Source organism: Danio rerio, chromosome 13, assembly GCF_052040795.2.
Source record: "Danio rerio strain M-AB ecotype USA chromosome 13, GRCz13ab, whole genome shotgun sequence".
Taxonomy (NCBI): domain Eukaryota; kingdom Metazoa; phylum Chordata; class Actinopteri; order Cypriniformes; family Danionidae; genus Danio; species Danio rerio.
Genome location: NC_141033.1, coordinates 20,465,016 through 20,483,331, shown reverse-complemented (window position 1 = coordinate 20,483,331; position 18,316 = coordinate 20,465,016). Strand labels below are relative to the sequence as shown.

The window sequence follows — 18,316 nt, the reverse complement described above, 5'->3', positions numbered from 1 at the left end:
GCCCGCACTTCATCGTGCCCAAAAAGAGCGGTGGGTCACGGCCAATCCTAGATCTGCGCGTTTTGAACCGCTGTCTGCACAAGCTGCCATTTAGAATACCCACGCAGAAACGCATCCTCCGGTTCGTTCGTCCTCTGGATTGGCTTGCAGCAATAGACCTAAAGGACGCGTATTCCCATATACCCATTCTTCATCGCCACCGTCAGTTTCTGCGGTTTGCGCTTGAAGGTTGAGCGTGGCAATACAAAGTCCTCCCCTTCGGGCTCTCTCTGTCTCCGCGGGTCCTCACAAAGCTCGCGGAGGGTGCCTTAGCGCCCCTTCGGCTCGTGGGCATCCGCATACTCAATAATCTGGACGACTGGCTGATTTTAGCCCACTCTCGGAGCAATTAATTATGCACAGAGACAAGGTGCTCTGGCACCTCCACCTGTTGGGGTTTCAGGTCAACCGAGAAAAGAGCAAACTCTCCCCCGTGCAGAGGATCTCTTTTCTCGGGCTGGAGCTGGACTCGGTCACCATGGCAGCGCGCCTCTGCGAGACACAGAGTCTCTGCTACTACACTGTGTTGTTGCGCCCTTAGCCCTTGGAACGACCCCTCGTTCCTACAGGCCAGAGTGCCTCTAGGACAGGCGTCCAGTCATGTTGTTGTTTCAACAGATGCTTCTAGCACGGACTGGGGGGCTGTGCGGGCCTGTGGAAAGGAACCCAGTTGCATTGGCATATCAATCCCTTGGAGCTGTTGGCAATGTTCCTCGCTCTCCACCGTTTTTTCCGGTGCTGGAGCAGCAACACGTGCTGGTCAGGACAGACAGCACGGCGGCGGTGGCGTATATCAACCGCATGGGGGGTATTCGCTCTCGCCGCATGTCTCAGCTTGCCTGCCGTCTGCTACTCTGGAGTCATCCGCGGCTGAAATCGATGCACGCCATTCACATTTCAGGCAAGCTCAACCGTGCAGCCGATGCGCTCTCACCGCAGCCTTTATGTCCTGAGAATGGAGACTCCACCCCAAGTCTGTTCAGCTGATATGGGCGTGATTCGGGGAAGCTCAGATCATTCTTTTTGCTTCCCCCGAGATCGCTCATTGCCAGTTTTTCTTTTCCCTGACTGAGGTCTCTCCTGGCACGGATGCACTGGCTCACAGCTGGCCTCGGGGCATGCGCAAATACGCATTTCCCCGAGTGAGCCTGCTCGCGCAGTTACTGTGCAAGGTCAGGGAGGACGAGGAACAGGTTGCTGGTTGCGCCCCTCTGGCCCAACCGGACCTGGATGTCAGAGCTCTCTCTCCTCGCGATGGCCCTCCCCTGGCAGATCCCTTTGAGAGAGCACCTACTCTCTCAGGGACAGGGCACCATCTGGCACCCTCGCCCCGATCTTTGGAACCTCCACGGGTGGTCCTTAGACGCGAGGAAGACTTAGGTAACCTACCGATTGTGGTGGTTAAAACCGTCACTCGGGCTAGGGCCCCCTCCTCCAGCGTGCCTATGCCCTGAAATGGAGTCTATTTACTGAATGGTGCGTCTCTCGCAGAGAAGACCCCTGAAATTTGCCAGATCAGTGTTGTGCTTTCTTATGCCAAGAGAAGCTGGAGAGCAGGCTGTCGCCTCTCATGGCGCGGTGGCTGGCAGCACTGTGGGAACGCATAACCTCATCATCCGGTTCTTCAGAGGAATTAATCCAACTCACCCCTCTCTCATGCCCTCTTGGGATCTCACCCTTGTTCTCACGAGCTTGCGCACAGATCCCTTTGAGCCACTCGAATCAGTATCTTTAAGATTTCTGTCCCTGAAGACAGCTCTGCTGGTCGCGTTAGCCTTCATAAAGAGGGTCGGGGACCTGGAGGCATTTTCTGTCAGTGAGTCGTGCCTGGAGTTCGGGCTGGATTACTCTCACGTCATCCTGAGACCCTGCCTGGGTTATGTGCCCAAGGTTCCAACCACTCCCTTTAGAGACCAGGTAGTAAACCTGCAAGCGCTGCCCCCGGAGGAGGCAGACCCAGCCCTTTCCTTACTGTCCAGTTCGCGCTCTGCGCATCTATGTGGACCGTACTCAGTACTTTAGGTCATCTGAGCAGCTCTTTGTCTGTTATGGCAGTCGGCAGCAGGGAAGTGTCGTATCGAAGCAAAGATTATCCCACTGGATTGTGGATGCCATTTCACTCGCTTATTTGAGCAGAGGTGAGCCGTGACCCCCGGGAGCGCGTGCACACTCCACTCGGAGCGTTGCATCCTCTTGGGCGCGTGCACGCGGTGCCTCTCTAACAGACATCTCTAGAGCTGCGGGCTGGGCGACACCCAACACATTAGCTAGGTTTTACAATCTGCGAGTGGAGCCGGTTTCCTCAAGGGTATTAGGTAACCCTTTGGTGATTGAGGAAACAACTCAGTAGGGTGTTGAAACACGCTTGCGGTGCCATTCCCCCTAACACGGAGATATGTGCGCCTTTTATCTGTCAGTAAAGTTCCCCATCAGGTGAGCCCTGCAGATTCCTCTGTGGCTCCCAGCACTGACTCAGCGGAGGAGTCACGTGCTGGCCCACTACATTGTAGGCCTGCCCGCTGATCAGCCCACGTTTTGGGTATAGGTGCCTGCTAAACGTGATCCCCACTAGGTGATCCCATATGCCTATTCCGCCACGGTTCAGTCCGTGCCTACCATGATGTGGGTGCGTCACGCTTGCTTGACTATCCTCTCATCGGAGGCGTTGGTAAGGTGCAGTCATTATGGCGTTTTCCATAGTTCTCCCAATTCATGGATTTTCCTAAATCAAATCCACTAATAGCATTGGAGTTCCCCACCCGAAGGGGAACGCTCTGGTTACTAAAGTAACCCTCGTTTCCGAGGAGGGGAACGGAAATGCTATTTACCATCGCCATAATGACTGACCCTTAGCTGTTAGCAAAGTCTCTTCAGCTTAAAAAGGATGGCGTCTGCTTGCTCCACGTGTGCTTATATGCTGAGTTAATTGGCAATGAAGCACAACTGCGCAAGCTTACGCTGCCAATTCATTGGCATTCATTGGCCCGTTCCATACTCTTTCAGACAAGCGGCTTCTGAACCGAATCCTCCCAATTCGTGGAATTTTCTAAATTAAATCCACTACTAGCATTTCCGTTCCCCTCCTCGGGGAACGAGGGTTACTTTAGTAACCAGAGCGTTATATCTGAAAGCACGTGAACATATTATGGCTTTCATTTATTTTTTCTTCTTCATCTATGTTAAGCTTTTTTGAACACAATCTACATTGAGAAACACTATAAAAATTAAGACAACTTGAAATTAATGCTGCTTCTAATCACATTTTTATTCATAAGTATTTGAAATAATTCCTTCTCTGAGATCATGTGATTTCTTACACATAATAAGGCATGCAACATATTTCATCGTATTCTAAGCAGTCACAAAGATATGCTCACAACAATACATTACTTTATTCATTCATTCATTTTGTTTTCAGCTTAGTCCCTTTATTAATCGGGGTCGCCACAGCAGAATAAATTACCAACTTATCCAGCATATGTTTTACACAGCAAATGCCCTTGCAGCTGCAACTCAACACTGGAAAACCCCCATACACTCTTGCTTTCACACACATACATTACGAACAATTTAGCTTATTCAATTTACCTATAGCGCATGTCTTTGTACTGTGGGGAAAACCGGAGCACCTAGAGGAAACACACGCGAACACAGGGAGAACATGAAAACTCCACATAGAAGTGTCAACTGACCCAGCTGGGGCTTGAACCAGCGACCTTCTTGCTGTGAGGCGAATGTGCTACCCACTTACCACCGTGACGCCCCTACAATGCATTTCATATTATTATATTACATTGTATATAGGAAAATAATAACAATATTAACTCAGGTAAACCATATTTTGTCATGATTGTGTGTTTATTAATTACTTTGAATCAATGAAAGCAATTAAATCTTCTGTTATTCACCAAGTGCTATAAGGATTTCCTGGGTTTCATTTGGGTGTATTTGCTGGTTCTGTGTGACTTGTGACAGCGCTCTCTGGTCTTCCAAGCAGATTTATTTCTAATCGCACAACCGCATTTCCCTGACAAGATGTGTATGACATTATCTGCCTAAATTGCTGATACGCTAAATCGCAAATATGATTTTATGCTGAATAAAATGTAGTCCTATTATACTGTAGTATAATATTGTAAATACTGGCTAGTGTATACTGGCTAACCCAAAAAGTTAAGGTAACTCAAATCATTTGAGGAAACCGATTGCAACAAACCATGTAAGTTCAAAAACTATTCATAATGATTACTGTAACCTTAATCCATTTGAGTAAACAAAGCAATTTGAGCACAGTAAAACCCATAAATTAGGGCAACTCAAACTGTTTGAGGAAACCGATTGCTACAAACTGAGTTAAAAACTAATGTATATGAGTACTGTGATTGTACTTCATTTAAGTTGAAGCAATGAGGTTATTAATTTACTCATCATTTTCAAAATGCTCCGTTTTCGGCGCTCTGGCAAAATGTGGACGGAAGGTGGAACTGGATGGAAGCAAAACGTATGCGTTTAAAACTAAAATGTGTTGGTGTGAACGAGGCCTAAGGGTGAAGGCATGTCAGCATGTCAATAAAGAATGCCAAATGACCCTTGTTTGAGGAAACACTAATTCTATTTCTACACAATACACAGGTATAGCATTTACTTCGCAACAGCTATGGTGACAAAACTAATCATCCAAAGCCATTTGTCCTCTATTTCAGAATTCTTGCAGAAGACCATAGAGAAGTAGAACAGAGCAGCAGTTCACAGACAGCAATTTGTCACATCAAAACCAATCAAGTGTGGACAGAATCGCTTATTATCATGGAAAATTATGCTTTTGTAAATCTCACCAAAATCCCAAAACATTCTTGAAATTTAGTGTTCACAAGCTGCCAGTAAAGTGTAAGAAAACTTTGAATGCCAGCTACTATATTTTAGTAGAGTAATTAGAATAGGCTAACTCTTGTTGTCAACTTCTCCTGAACTTTAATACGGTTGATTTTAGTTGAACATTTGATCTAAAATGAAATTTGCATGGCAAATCTATTAGGCCAGAAACAGGCTGAATAATTTTAAAAGGCATCACTGTTCTCACACTACAGGGATCAGAAATGCACTGATGCTTCTTTCAGATTGTGTCTTTGATAAAGTCATACAACGTGATGTGAATGAGCACTCAGATTTCAGACACTGATCAGTGGCTTGTGAAGTTAAAAATTAAGGCTAAATCATGGACCAGGCATTATTAGAACACAAGGCCGAAAAATAATCAAATTGCACATAAATACTAGTGAGAAGAGCTGAACAGGTTACTTTTAAAATGTATTTTATTACAGATTGCAAAATATGCTGTAAAGCATAATTAGTAGTGTATTTTGTTAGATAGCTCACGTTTAGGAACTAAAACGTTTAGGAATCTAAATACTCTAAAATACTTAGAAATATGTAAGCAATGTAACACAAATGGGTCACACTTTGCAATAGGAGTTTATTGGTTATTGTCTTTACTGACAAAAACTAGTCATGAACAATACTTGTTTAGCATTTATTAATCATAATTCAACATTAACTTTTACATCATTAAAGAGCTCCTATTATGGGTTTTTAAAAAATGACCTTCCATGTAGTGTGAAACACAGCTCTAAGTGAAGTGAAATATCCAGTTAAGGCTTAAATCTGAAAGTGCACGGTGTTTAAAACTATTGATTCATTTATAAGAGTCGACTCATAGTGCTTCTAATGATTCGTCTTAAAAACAAGTCTTTAGCCATTTCGGCATGACATCGATACGAAACTTAAGACCTGCCCAATTAATGCGCACGCAAACACAGGAAAATTGAAACCTGCAGCCCCGCCCATAAACAGACAAACACTGTAGCAGATCCCGGATGAGTCAAGTCGTGAAGACGATGTGCTCAGCTGGATATTATTGGAAGTGTGAGGGGAAAGTTAGTGTTATTTTCTCTATCCAAAGATGAAACTGTGAAGAGTCAGTGGTTGAGGTGTATTTTTGCAAAAATACCTGGGAGTCGCTAGGATTATTAGGTAAAAATAAATGCATATTATTTTGTTTATAAAAAAAACAATTAAAGTGTTTTTTGATCTTGCACGCATATCAGCCAGTTGTTGGAGACCCTTAAAACCAAAATATGACCCTTTTTAATGTATTATATCACTTTAACATCCAAATGCATGCATGTTAACATTAACTAATACATCATGAGTTACTACAAACTAACAATGAACTATTGTATTTTTATTAACGAACATTAACTTACTAACAAATATATTGTTCATGGCTTGTTCATGTTAGTAAATGCATTAACTAACAGTAAAGTGTTACCCAACAATAAATAAGATTCGGTGCTTTTTCATGCTACATTCTAAACTTCAAATTAAAACCAAACATATAAATACGGCAAACATATCATAAAAGTATTCAGCATTCAGGTAATCAAGTTATCAATAGATTTGTTTAATGAATGGACCAAACTTTAAATGATAAACTTTAAATGACTTTCCTGATAATCGCGTCTATGTAAAAGAGAAGAACGCAAAATACTTGCAAGTCAAAATTGACAAAGAAGCTATTTGTGCAATTTAATCAAAAAACCAAAGTATCTCATCATTTTCACTGGTTTGATTGAACAAAATAAACAATTAATATTGACACAAAAGAATCATGTCTTCAAGACAAATGGGATTATATATTCACATTAATGTGCCAACCTTTAAAATGAATTAAAATGATAATTGAATGCAAACAGAATTCTAGAAGTAATCAGTATAATTTTTTCAATTAAGCACTTATAAATATTAAATGTAATGATAGCATTTTAACGCTTAAAATATGATAAAGAAAAATGTTCAAAGATCAAAAACTACTTCATGCTTTTCCAGACTGGACACTAAATCCTTCAATGCTGATCGAATTTTTAATGCAGGAAGGCATAGATTACACTACACTGAGTTTTTTAAATGAAGAATCAGTTGGCTTATTGGTTGAAATCCTCATGTTTACATAATGAAATTACATATATTAAAAGTATTAACTTTCATAATCTAAAATACTTTATTGGATGTAATTGTAATTTGATTACCACTATTTAAAATGCAAGGATGACAAAATACAATTATTTGTATGTTTGCATTTTAAATACCTAACATGACGGCTACAAGGTGGCAAAGTGGGTAGCATGTTCGCTTCACAGCAAAAAGGTCGCTGGTTCAAGCCTCGGCTGGGTCAGCTGGTGTTTCTGTTTGGAGTTTGCATATTCTCCCCATGTCCGTGTGAGTTTCCTCCGGGTGCTCCGTTTTCCCCCACAAGTCCAAAAGATACAGTATGTGGTACAGGTAAATTGGTCAGGCTAAATTTTCAGTAGTCTATGATTGTGTATGGATGTTTCCCAGAGATGGGTTGCAGCTGGAAGGGCATCTACTGCGTAAAAACTTATGCTGGATAAGTTGGCGGTTCACTCCGCTGTGGTGGCCCCGGATTAATAAAGGGACTAAGCCAAAAAGAAAATGAATGAATGAATGTATACCTAACATTATAAGTTACATGTTTTCTATTACTTCTCATTCCTGATGAGTAGCATATGAATTAATGTAGGAGTTTGATAAATCCTCAATATGCATGGGATGATAATCAGTTTTTACGCCAATTTTATTTAGTTTTTTAGAGAAACACTATCTGCAGCAGAAAAGGTCTCTCTAAATCAAATGCTACTGGTCAACTTATGATTCAGCAAACATCTGAAAAACAAATCGCTTATAAACCAACATCCAAACATGCTTTAGAGCTAAACAGTGCAGAAAGCCACAAGAAAAGTACGACGTAGTGACGAGTGTTTCCCAAAACTGCAGTTTCTCTGTCGCAGATCCGTCATTTGAACATTTGAACATTTGTTATAATGTAAAACGTCCATATTTATGCTCTGAATGGGGTGAAGTAACAACTTATATAGAGAAAAAACCCACAATTTTAGTGCAAATTATATTGTTTTAAAAAAATGCAATATTAGTTTTGGTAAAAACATGCATCCATTCATTCATTCATTCATTTTCTTGTCGGCTTAGTCCCTTTATTAGTCCGGGGTTGCCACAGCGGAATGAACCGCCAACTTATCCAGCAGGTTTTTGTTTTTTTACGCAGCAGATGCCTTTCCAGCAGCAACCCATCTCTGGGAAACATCCACACACACACATTCACACACACACTCATACACTGCGGACAATTTAGCCAACCTAATTCACCTGTACCACATGTCTTTGGATTGTGGGGGAAACCACAAAATAATAAATTAATAATGAATGGTTGTGATTTACAGTAGGCTTTTTATTAATAAATTAAGAAAAAATATCACTTAATAATAATATTTTTTTTATTTAGGATCTTGTTTATTTATTTATTTATTTTATTTTATTTATTGTAAAAGTCTACTTTTACAATTTGGCACATTCAAACCACTGGAGAAATGTTCCAACCAACAGGCCCATGTCATACAGTTGAAGTCAGAATTATTAGCCCCCGTGTTTATTTTTTCCCCTATTTCTGTTTTATGGAGAGAAGATTTTTTCAACACATTTCTAAACATAATAGTTTTAATAACTAATTTCTAATAACTGATTTATTTTATCTGTGCCATGATGACAGTAAATATTATTTGACTTGCTATTTTTCAAGACACTTCTATACAGCTTAAAGTGACATTTAAAGGCTTAACTAGGTTAATTAGGTTAACTAGGCAGGTTAGGTTATTATATAATGTTGGTTTGTTTTGTAGACTATCGAAAAAAAAAATATATATAGCCTAAAAGGAGCTAATAATTTTGACCTTAAAATTAATTTAAAAAAATGAAAAGCTGCTTTTATGCTAGCTGAAATAAAACAAATAAAACTTTCTCCAGAAGAACAAAAATTATCAGACATACTGCAAAAATTTCCCTGCTCTGTTAAACATCATTTGGTAAATATTAAAAAAAAAAAGAAAAAAAATTCAAGAGGAGCTAATAATTCTGACTTCAACTCTATTCAGTACAGATTCTTAAAATAACCCACTATAAATTAAAAGCATTAACATATGCTATATATTTTTTGTATTCACAAGCTTTGGAGACATAACATAAATTCAGCTTTTAAATAATAGATCACCTATAGCTTTTCTTATAAGCCATGGCTGCGTTCAAAATGTCATAATGGCCTTTAAAGTGCACTGCAAAGGGAAAGCAATTTTTCAATATGAAAATCACTAAAACTCTAAAAAATATTTAAAGTAAATTAGACCTATGATTATTTTAATGCTTTTAACTACTGCTCTCTAGGTGTAGTTGCATTCCCACAATTTTGCGACGCAGTTTGTGAATGTTCATTGGAACGATGGATTTGGGAAACACCAAATCAACAAACTATATTTGTAACGACGCAACTTGCGACCTTTGTTCGCTAACGATGGTTTTCGGAAATGCACCCTAGATCTATAGCATGTTTGGATGTTGGCTTATAAGTGATTTGTTTTTTAGAGTGAGTTTGTTTATATATAGATACTTTATATCTAGAATAAAAGACAATCGACAAGACAAGATGATCCAAAGATGCCTTTTCAAGTTGTTAAAAATCTGTGTTTTTGAAATAAGTGAAGACAGTAGAAGTCAATGATTTATTTGAATTATTTAGCCTGACATGTTTACTGTGACTAAATGTTTTAAATATTAGTTCAATGGGTATAAAAAGTTGTCAATTTTTACACAGACATTTAAAAAGAACGTATTTTAGAGCAGTAATCACAAAATGATATTTTTATCCAAGGTTATCATACCCTCTGAATCTTATACCGGCCCGTACCTACTCCTCACCACTGCCATTGGGAGCTGTGTCAAAATGTTAGTTTCCTGGACTCGTTTGTAAGCATGACAGATGTATTAATCAGAAATCTTATTAGTTATTTGCCTCAACATTTAGAAAATGAAAGAAGTATCTGTCTAAATCATAAATGCTTACCCTTTTACAGTGTCTCATGACAGCAGCCACTTCGTCCTCATTGAGCAGCTTGCGTGCCACGTCCTCCAACAAAGCCATGGTCTCCGGGCTAGGCATCGGGCTTTGCTCCCTCAAACCAGCACGAGTCTCTCTGGGAGAACTCAATAGGTTAATAATGGGTCGACCCCGCTCTTTACCTGAGGACACAAGAGATGGAGCCAGTCTCTGAGCTCTAGTGACTGCAACAGTCTCTTTCAAAATATAGAATTTAGTTACACATATCACAAAAACCTTAACATGTCAAGGTTACAACATTCTGATGTGATTTGCTTCTAACACCTTTTTAAGTCTGTGTGCTGCTGCAGTAAGCACTGTATAGAAGACAGCTATGCAATTCATCATTAGCTGAGCAAAACCACAGGGGTCGGATTCAAGGCCACTCCGAGGGAATTACCGCAGAACAGTGTACAGTGAAGCAGCTCTCTGATTTAGCCTCCTTAAAAACTCATTATGCTGTTTTTAGGCTTTTCAAATGCAAATATGTTCATCTTTGATATTCCCAAGTATCCGCAGAATGAAGCCCTCAACAACATTCTGGTAAACCACATATTGCATATGGACTTACCCGGTTCGTTATCTAAATGTTTTGGGGATTTGGATCTTCCTTTGTGTCCGTCCTCTCTTCCTGTGTCCTTCCGGTCTCTAGACGATGACCTTTCCCTTCTGCGTCCACTTTTAAAGAGCAAGCTGACAAAGGTTTTGGAGCGCTGCAGGGTACTTCCCTCTGTCTCTACCTTGCCTTTCTGATGTTTTCTTTTCTTCTGCTTGTCCTCTGGTGAACATTTAAACAAAAAAAAAAATGTCAAAATGTGACCTTCACACAAAGGATTGTCCAATTAATAACAAGCATTGCAAGTTCAAGAGCAAAGGTAACCCAGACACTGGAGAGGTACTGAGATCCCAGTCCAGTTTCCTCAAGGCTGTGAACTCAAGCAATGTACTTAACCACAGGTCACTCCAATGCAAGAACAATAGTGGCACAGTGGGTAGCACAATTGCCTCACAGCAAAAAGCATTTCTGTGTGGAGTTTGCCTTTCTTCCTGTGTTGGCGTGGGTTTCCCCCAAGTGCTCCGGTTTCCTCTACAAGTTCAAAGACATGTGGTATGGGTGAATTGGGTATGCTAAAATTGTCCATAGTGTATGTGTGGTAATGAGTGTGTATGGATGTTTCCCAGTCATGGGTTACAGCTAGAAGGGCATCCGCTGCATAAAACCAATGCTGGATAATTTTTTTGTCACCCCAGATTTATAAAGGGACTAAGCCGAAAAGAAAATGAATGAATGAATGAATGAACAAATGCTGAATACACACAGCTACAATGTAATTGTGTAATTGCAAAGTAATTTCTTATTGCTACAATCTGAAATAAAGTTGTTATTTGAGTTACTGTCCATTTGCTGCATTACTCTCAATGAATTTACTTCTTTTTTCTTTTTTACGATTCAAATCTTTTATTTTCTTCAATAATTTAACAGAACCATCAGTTTACAATTTTTTTACTTCTTTTTAACACCCCCTTTTCCCTGCCCTTCACAAAAGCGGCAGTGACTGTAATTAGATGTTGCTATAATAAATCCAGTACATACAGAAAAATATTATAAACTCAAATAAAAAAACACACATACAGAAAATAATAATAGTAAAAATAAATGAATAAATAAAATAACATTCATTCATTGTCCCTTTATTAATCCGGGGTCGCCACAGCGGAATGAACCGCCAACTTATCCAGCATATGTTTAACACAGCGGATGCCCTTCCAGATGCAAACTACTCTGGGAAACATCCATACACACTCATTCACACTCATACACTACGGACAATTTAGCCTACCCAATTCACTTATACCGCATGTCTTTAGACTGTGGGGAAAACCGAAGAACCTGGAGGAAACCCACGCGAAAGCAGGGAGAACATGCAAACTCCACGCAAAAATGCCAACTGACCCAGCCAAGGCTCGAACCAGCAACCTTCTTGCTGTGGTACAGCACTACCTACTGCGCCACTGCATCGCCTAAATAAAATAACAATGCAATAATAAATAAATAAATAAATAAATAAATAAAATAACAATGCAATAGTAATAAATAAACAAATAAAAAAACAAAATAACAATGCTTAATTAATTAATTGATTAACAAATAAATAAACAATCCAATAATAAATAAATAAATAATGAAATATTTAACAAACACAGGGGCAAATCCATAAAACGAAGTAAGGCCCCGTTTACACTAGTGCGTTTTAGTTTTAAAACGGCGTTTTAGAATGAAAACGATCCGCGTCCACACTCGCGTTTTACCCAGCGTTTCTGAACAGCTCTCCGTCCACACCAAAACGCTGAAAACGCACATCACGTGACCACACACACACTCTCAGGCAAGCGCTGCAGCCAATCTACCCAGATGAGAGCTATGCTAGTCGGACTTCTCATCAAGCATCTCCCGCTGGATCTAATCTCACTATATTTATTAAACGTGATATTTCATTCATCTTGTTGTCTGTATCTAACGACATATTCCCTGACTTTGGTCACTGGAATCTATTACTTGTTCTCAGGTAACGTGTTTTGGCTGAGCGCAAAGATAAGTTAATGATTAATGTAAGCACGTACATGCTGTATATTGACTGATCGCTTGCCTTTATTTCCTATAATGTATAAACTTATTGTATGTTATACTTTTATAATGGTCATTATCGATTATTAAAACTGATATTCAGCAAAAGAGAGGGTTTCGTATTTTCACTGAAATTGAAAGGAGGCCGTTGTTATCGGCTCCGTTTTGTTATAAATATCCACACAGTGAAGATGATGCTCAAATATGCAGCACGGCGCCTCAACATTTCTGCTGTCTGTTAAGTTGTTAATATTAAAATGAAAATAGGCAGTTCCTTATATCATGTTTACATTTTATTGTTGAGAAAGTGAAACAACGTAGCCAGGGTGATGTGAATGAAGTTATAAAGTACACTGTTCCCTTTGAAGATTTACCCGTGTCCTCGGTCTGTTTTCCATATCAAACTGAAAAGAAGAGACTGCAGCCTTGATGAAACTTGCGAAGTCTAAACTTACACGGAGAAGATGCAGGACTGAACTGTGTGTGTTAGGCTACTTAATATTGAGGAAAAGCCTCAATCAGAGAGGCGAATGTCTGCAGCCCCGCCTCCGTTTTCAGATGTCTCCGTTTTCCTTCATCCACACTGAGACGGAGCAGCAGCGTTTCAGAATGAAAACGGCCTCTCCAGCGTTTTTGAAACGCTCCGTTTCGGCGCTCAAGAACTCGTAGTGTGGACGGATGCAGTAACCGTAGCAAAACTTATGCGTTTTCAAACTAAAACGCATTAGTGTAAACGGGGCCTAAGAGTGCAGGCATAAGTTCAGTATCACAACTATCAGTCCAAAACAGATCAAGAGGGCAAAGACAGAGAATGTAAATGAACAAACACGTACAAATACACAGGATAGCAGTCATGAAAGTCACTTGGAACAAATTGGTAGGGAGGGTTTGGACAACGTCAGCGATTGACCTGAAACTCCTGTGTTCGAATGGCCCGCTGGAGCCTGACATGGGCACTGTCCCACACCCTCTCACTACGCCGAATCCACTCGTCAACTGCTGGAACTGCAGATGGCTCACCAGACTATGGGAACAGTGCAGGCTGAAATCCTAAGACGCACTGTAAGGGAGTAAGTGCTGTTGAAGAATGTGTCAATGAGTTTTGTGCATATTCAGCCCATGGGAGAAACTCAGACCAACAATTTTGTTCTCTGCTGCAGTAAGTCCTGAGGTATCAACCTATTTCCTGGTTTAGACGTTCTACTTGACCAATGATTTGGGGATGATATCCAGACGTGAGGCTTATGTTGATATCTAGCTGTTTACAGAAGGCCCTCCAGACCTGTGAGGTAAACTGTGTACCACAATCACTCACGATGTCCTCTGGTAATCCATGGGTTCTGCTGGAATAGAGAGTGAGCGGTTTCCATGGCTGTGGGTAGACTTGGCAGTGGAACCAGATGACATGACTTGGAGAAGCTATCAATGATTAGGAGGATTGTGGTAAAGTTGTTTGATTGAGGTAAGTCGGTTATGAAGTCTATAGACAGATGTGACCAGGTTGTAATGGCTTCAGGAGTGCTGAGGGTAATTCTTTGGGTTTTCGACTGGGCGCAGACTTGGCAGGACTTGACATAGTTTGTGATGTCTCTACTCATTTGTGGCCACCAGAAAGAGTTTTGGACCAAATGTATTGTTAGTGATATGCCTGGATGACCTGCACATATGGACATATGGACCCATTGCATGACTCTTTGGCGTAATATTGTGGGTACGTAGTTGTTGTTAAGTAGACACTGAGGGGGCGGAGCTGCATTTTGTTGTTCTATGTGAATTTCTTCCATAATGTTCCATGATACTGGTGCAATGACTACTGTAGGAGGGAGGATTTTTCTGTGAGTGCTATTGTTGTCAGTAGAGGAGTCATGACGTCTAGAAAGAGCATCTGCCTTGCAGTTTTTACTTCCTGGTGTATACGTAACTGTGAATTGGAACACGGTGAACAATAGGGACCATCAGACTTGTCTGGGGTTTAGTCACTTTGAACTTTTAATATACTCCAGGTTTTTGTGATCTGTGATGACTTGGAATGGGTAAATGGCTCCCTCAAGCCAATGCCTCCATTCAGCAATAGCCTCCTTCATAGAAAGTAAATCCTTATTCCCAACATCATAATTATGTTCCGCTGATGTTAGCTTTCTGGAGTAGAACGCACATGGGTGCAGTTTACCTAGTGTACTGTGCCCTTGTGACAACACTGCTTCGATGCTTAGATCTGAGGCATCCACCTCTAAGATGAATGGTGAATTAGGATCTGGATGTTTCAGAAAAGGGGCTGTGGTAAATCGTTCCTTTAACTCAATGAAAGCTTGATTAGCTTCCTCTGTCCACTCCAGTTTCTTTGGTTTTCCCTTGGGCAATGACATCATAGGTGAAGCTACTGTGCTATACTGTGCTATGTGAACCTTCTGTAAAAGTTTGCGAAACCCAGGAATCACTGAAGTTCCTTGATCGTAGAGAGTACTGGGCATTCTGTGACTGCTTGGACTTTGAGTTCATCCATACGCACTCCATTATGACTTATGTGGTAACCTAGGAATGATGTCTGTTTAACATGGAACTCACACTTCTCTGCCTTAACGTATAGTTGGTTCTCCAGTAACCTTGACATCAAAGTCCTGATATGAATAATATAATCTGCTTCATCCTTAGAGTAAATGAGGATGTCATTGATGTATGCAACCACATACTTATTAATCAGGTCCTTAAATATGTCGTTGATAAAGGATTGGAAGACAGCCGGAGCATTTGCCAGTCCATAGGCCATGGCCTGGTATTCACAGTGTCCCCTTGTGGTGATAAACGCCATTTTCTATTCATCCCCTGCAAAAATTCTGATTAAATTAAAGGCACTTCTTAGATCAAGTTTGGTGTATATGTTGACTTAATGTAGCTGTTCAAGGGCAGAGGGGACTAATGGGAGAGGATAGCGTAATTTTCCTGTGATATTGTTCAAACCTCTGTAATCAATGCATGGTTTAAGACCTCCATCTTTCTTTTCCATAAAAAAGAACTCTGCTGCAGCTGGTGATGTAGAAGGGTAAATGAGACCGGAGTCCAGAGCCTCATCAATATACTCATCCATGGCCTGGATTTGTGTAAGAGAGGGGGTAAACCCGAGTCTTAGGTGGCATGGCATTAGGTAATAAATCTATTGCATAGTCCCAGGGGCGATGAGAAGGGAGTTGAGTTGACTTAGTTTTGCTGAACAATTCAGAAAAGTCTTGGTAACACTCTGGAATAATTATTGTTTTGTGAGTTTCTGGGCTCTCGATGTTGGTCGTCAGACATGGTTGTGGTTTCAAATGAATACATCTTTCAAGTCAGAATTCAGACCAGTGGGTTAATTTTCCTGAATGCCATGACAATTCCGGATCATAAATATGCAGCCATGGATATCCCAGGATGACTTCATACTTGGGGGTATCAACGATGTTGAATGAAATGGATTCTTGATGCAATATTCCAACTTTGAGAGTAAGGGTTTGAGTTTGGTGAGTGGTTCCAGATCCAATCAGCGTATCATCAATTGACTTGATTTTAATGGGTGATATGCAAGCTTGAGTGGGGATGTGATATTCAGTTTGAGATTTTTGCTAATGATATTCAAAGCAGCTCCTGAATCGATCATCGCCGATAATTCAAGACAGATCACGCTGCAGGGTAACTGGTAGTGTGAGTGCTTATTGCTAACTACTGATAAAAATGCTCAAGATTTACCATAACAGAGTTGCAGGTTTTATGGGGGCATTTGAAACTTCGATGTCCCATTTCACCACAGTAATAACACAGTTTAAGGTAGCGGCGTCATTCTTTCTCCTCTTCAGGTAAGCATGTATTAATATGCTGCACTGGCTCTTCTGGGCTGCTCATTTCAGTAGGATGCCTCGATCAGGTTAACTCATGAATGTTTGTATTATTCTTAGTCGGGGTGCTTGTCTCATGAGGTTACCGATTTTGATAGTCAGCTTGATAAATTCAGAAAAAGATAACTCTTCACCTTTGCATGCCAGCTCCGTTTAAAGATCCACATCTAGACTAAGTTCAAACATCGCTTTCAGAGCCACATCATTCCATCCACTTTGAGCTGCAATGGTTCTAAACTCAATGGCATAATCAGCAGCCGATCTGTTTCCTTGCTTGAGGTTAATCACTTGGGTAGACACTCCTTTTACTCCATCTGGATATTCAAACACTTCCCGAATCTGTTTAATAAAATACTTCAACAAAGTTTTAATTTGAAAATCAGAATCCCACACTGCTGCGGCCCAGTCAATTGCTCTTCCAGTCAACAATGTCATCATAAAAGCACATTTCTTCTCTTCTGAATCAAATTTTTCATCCAGTTGTTCCATATAAATCTTAACTTGACGTAAAAACCCTTTACACTGTTCAGCTGTGCCGTCAAACTTATTAGGAAGAGCAAAGCTTATGTCATTGGTGTGGTAGGAGGCAGGGATATAATGAGTAAGATGGTATGGCAGGTAAACTGGCAATGCTTTGCAAGAAAGCATGGCCTGAAAATTCACTGAAATACAGCACAAACAGGAAGTAGCCACAGAGGGAGCGTCGCTGAGTCAGAAGTCGGGCGAGGGCTCCCTCTGCTGGCATGGTGTTACAATAATAATAATAATAATAATAATAATAATAATAATAATAATAATAATAATACATAAATAAATAAATAAAATAACAATCTAATAATAATAAATAAATCATCCACCAAAAATGTCAAATAATTTCCCCATCTTCTCTGATAAACATCCAATTTATCTAGAAATCTATGACATTTTTTTTCATATGCTGCCACCATCCCCAATTCTGTAACCCATTCTTGAAATAATGGTGGACCTGCTGAACGCCATCCCCTCATAATGATTTGTCTTACATTCATAATACTTATTTGAATTCACTAAGACATATTCCCACCAAATCCCAACAGGAACAGGTCTCCCAGTACATATATTTTAGGACAAAACGAAAAGCAGCATCAAGAAACATCCTGAATGTAATAATGCACTTTAACCCAGAATTCCGGTATTTTAGAACAAGACCACGGGGCATGCATTCAGTCTCCTTCTTTGCTTTTGCATCTCCAGCATTCAGCAGAGTCCTTCAGCCCAAGCCTGAATATCCTACTCGGAGTCCAATAACAACGATTTAAAATTTTTAATTGGATTAAGCATACTCTTAAATTTCTTGACATTACTTTACAGTTTTTGCAAATCATTTTCCAATGTTCATCGCTAAATGTACAATTTCGATCTTTACTCCAAACAGTTTTAAGTGCAAAATGGAAACTACACCCCATCTTTTTCAGTAACCATTTATAATACACTGAAACTTCAATATTAACCTTGTTTTTAAAGCATTGACGTTGATAGTCCCATTCACTTGCTTCATCAGCATTATCTCTCAATAATGGATTGTTTTTCTGTTCATCTGAAGAAAAAAGTCATGTAGAGTACATTTTGTCTGGGGTGAATTTGCAATTGAGATATTCAGAGTATCCCTTTGACAAACTGTTGAGCATCACATTCCAAAAATCTCCATAACTGACATAAAAAAGCCAAAAAACTTTATATAGGGCCTACATTTTTATTTCTGTTGCAGAGAGATTCACTCTAGGAGGA

The 18,316-nt window shown here is 40.1% G+C and overlaps 1 protein-coding gene across 2 annotated transcripts in view; it reads right to left on the bottom strand.

Annotated features, from left to right (window-relative positions):
* The window catches only part of pdzd7a (PDZ domain containing 7a), an 88,910-nt gene that overhangs the window by 32,600 nt on the left and 37,994 nt on the right, over window positions 1-18,316 (bottom strand). For both annotated transcript variants that reach the window (NM_001442401.1, NM_001190757.2), the window contains 2 exon segments: window positions 10,025-10,200; window positions 10,629-10,835. In NM_001442401.1, the coding sequence (NP_001429330.1) occupies window positions 10,025-10,200; window positions 10,629-10,835 (383 nt within the window).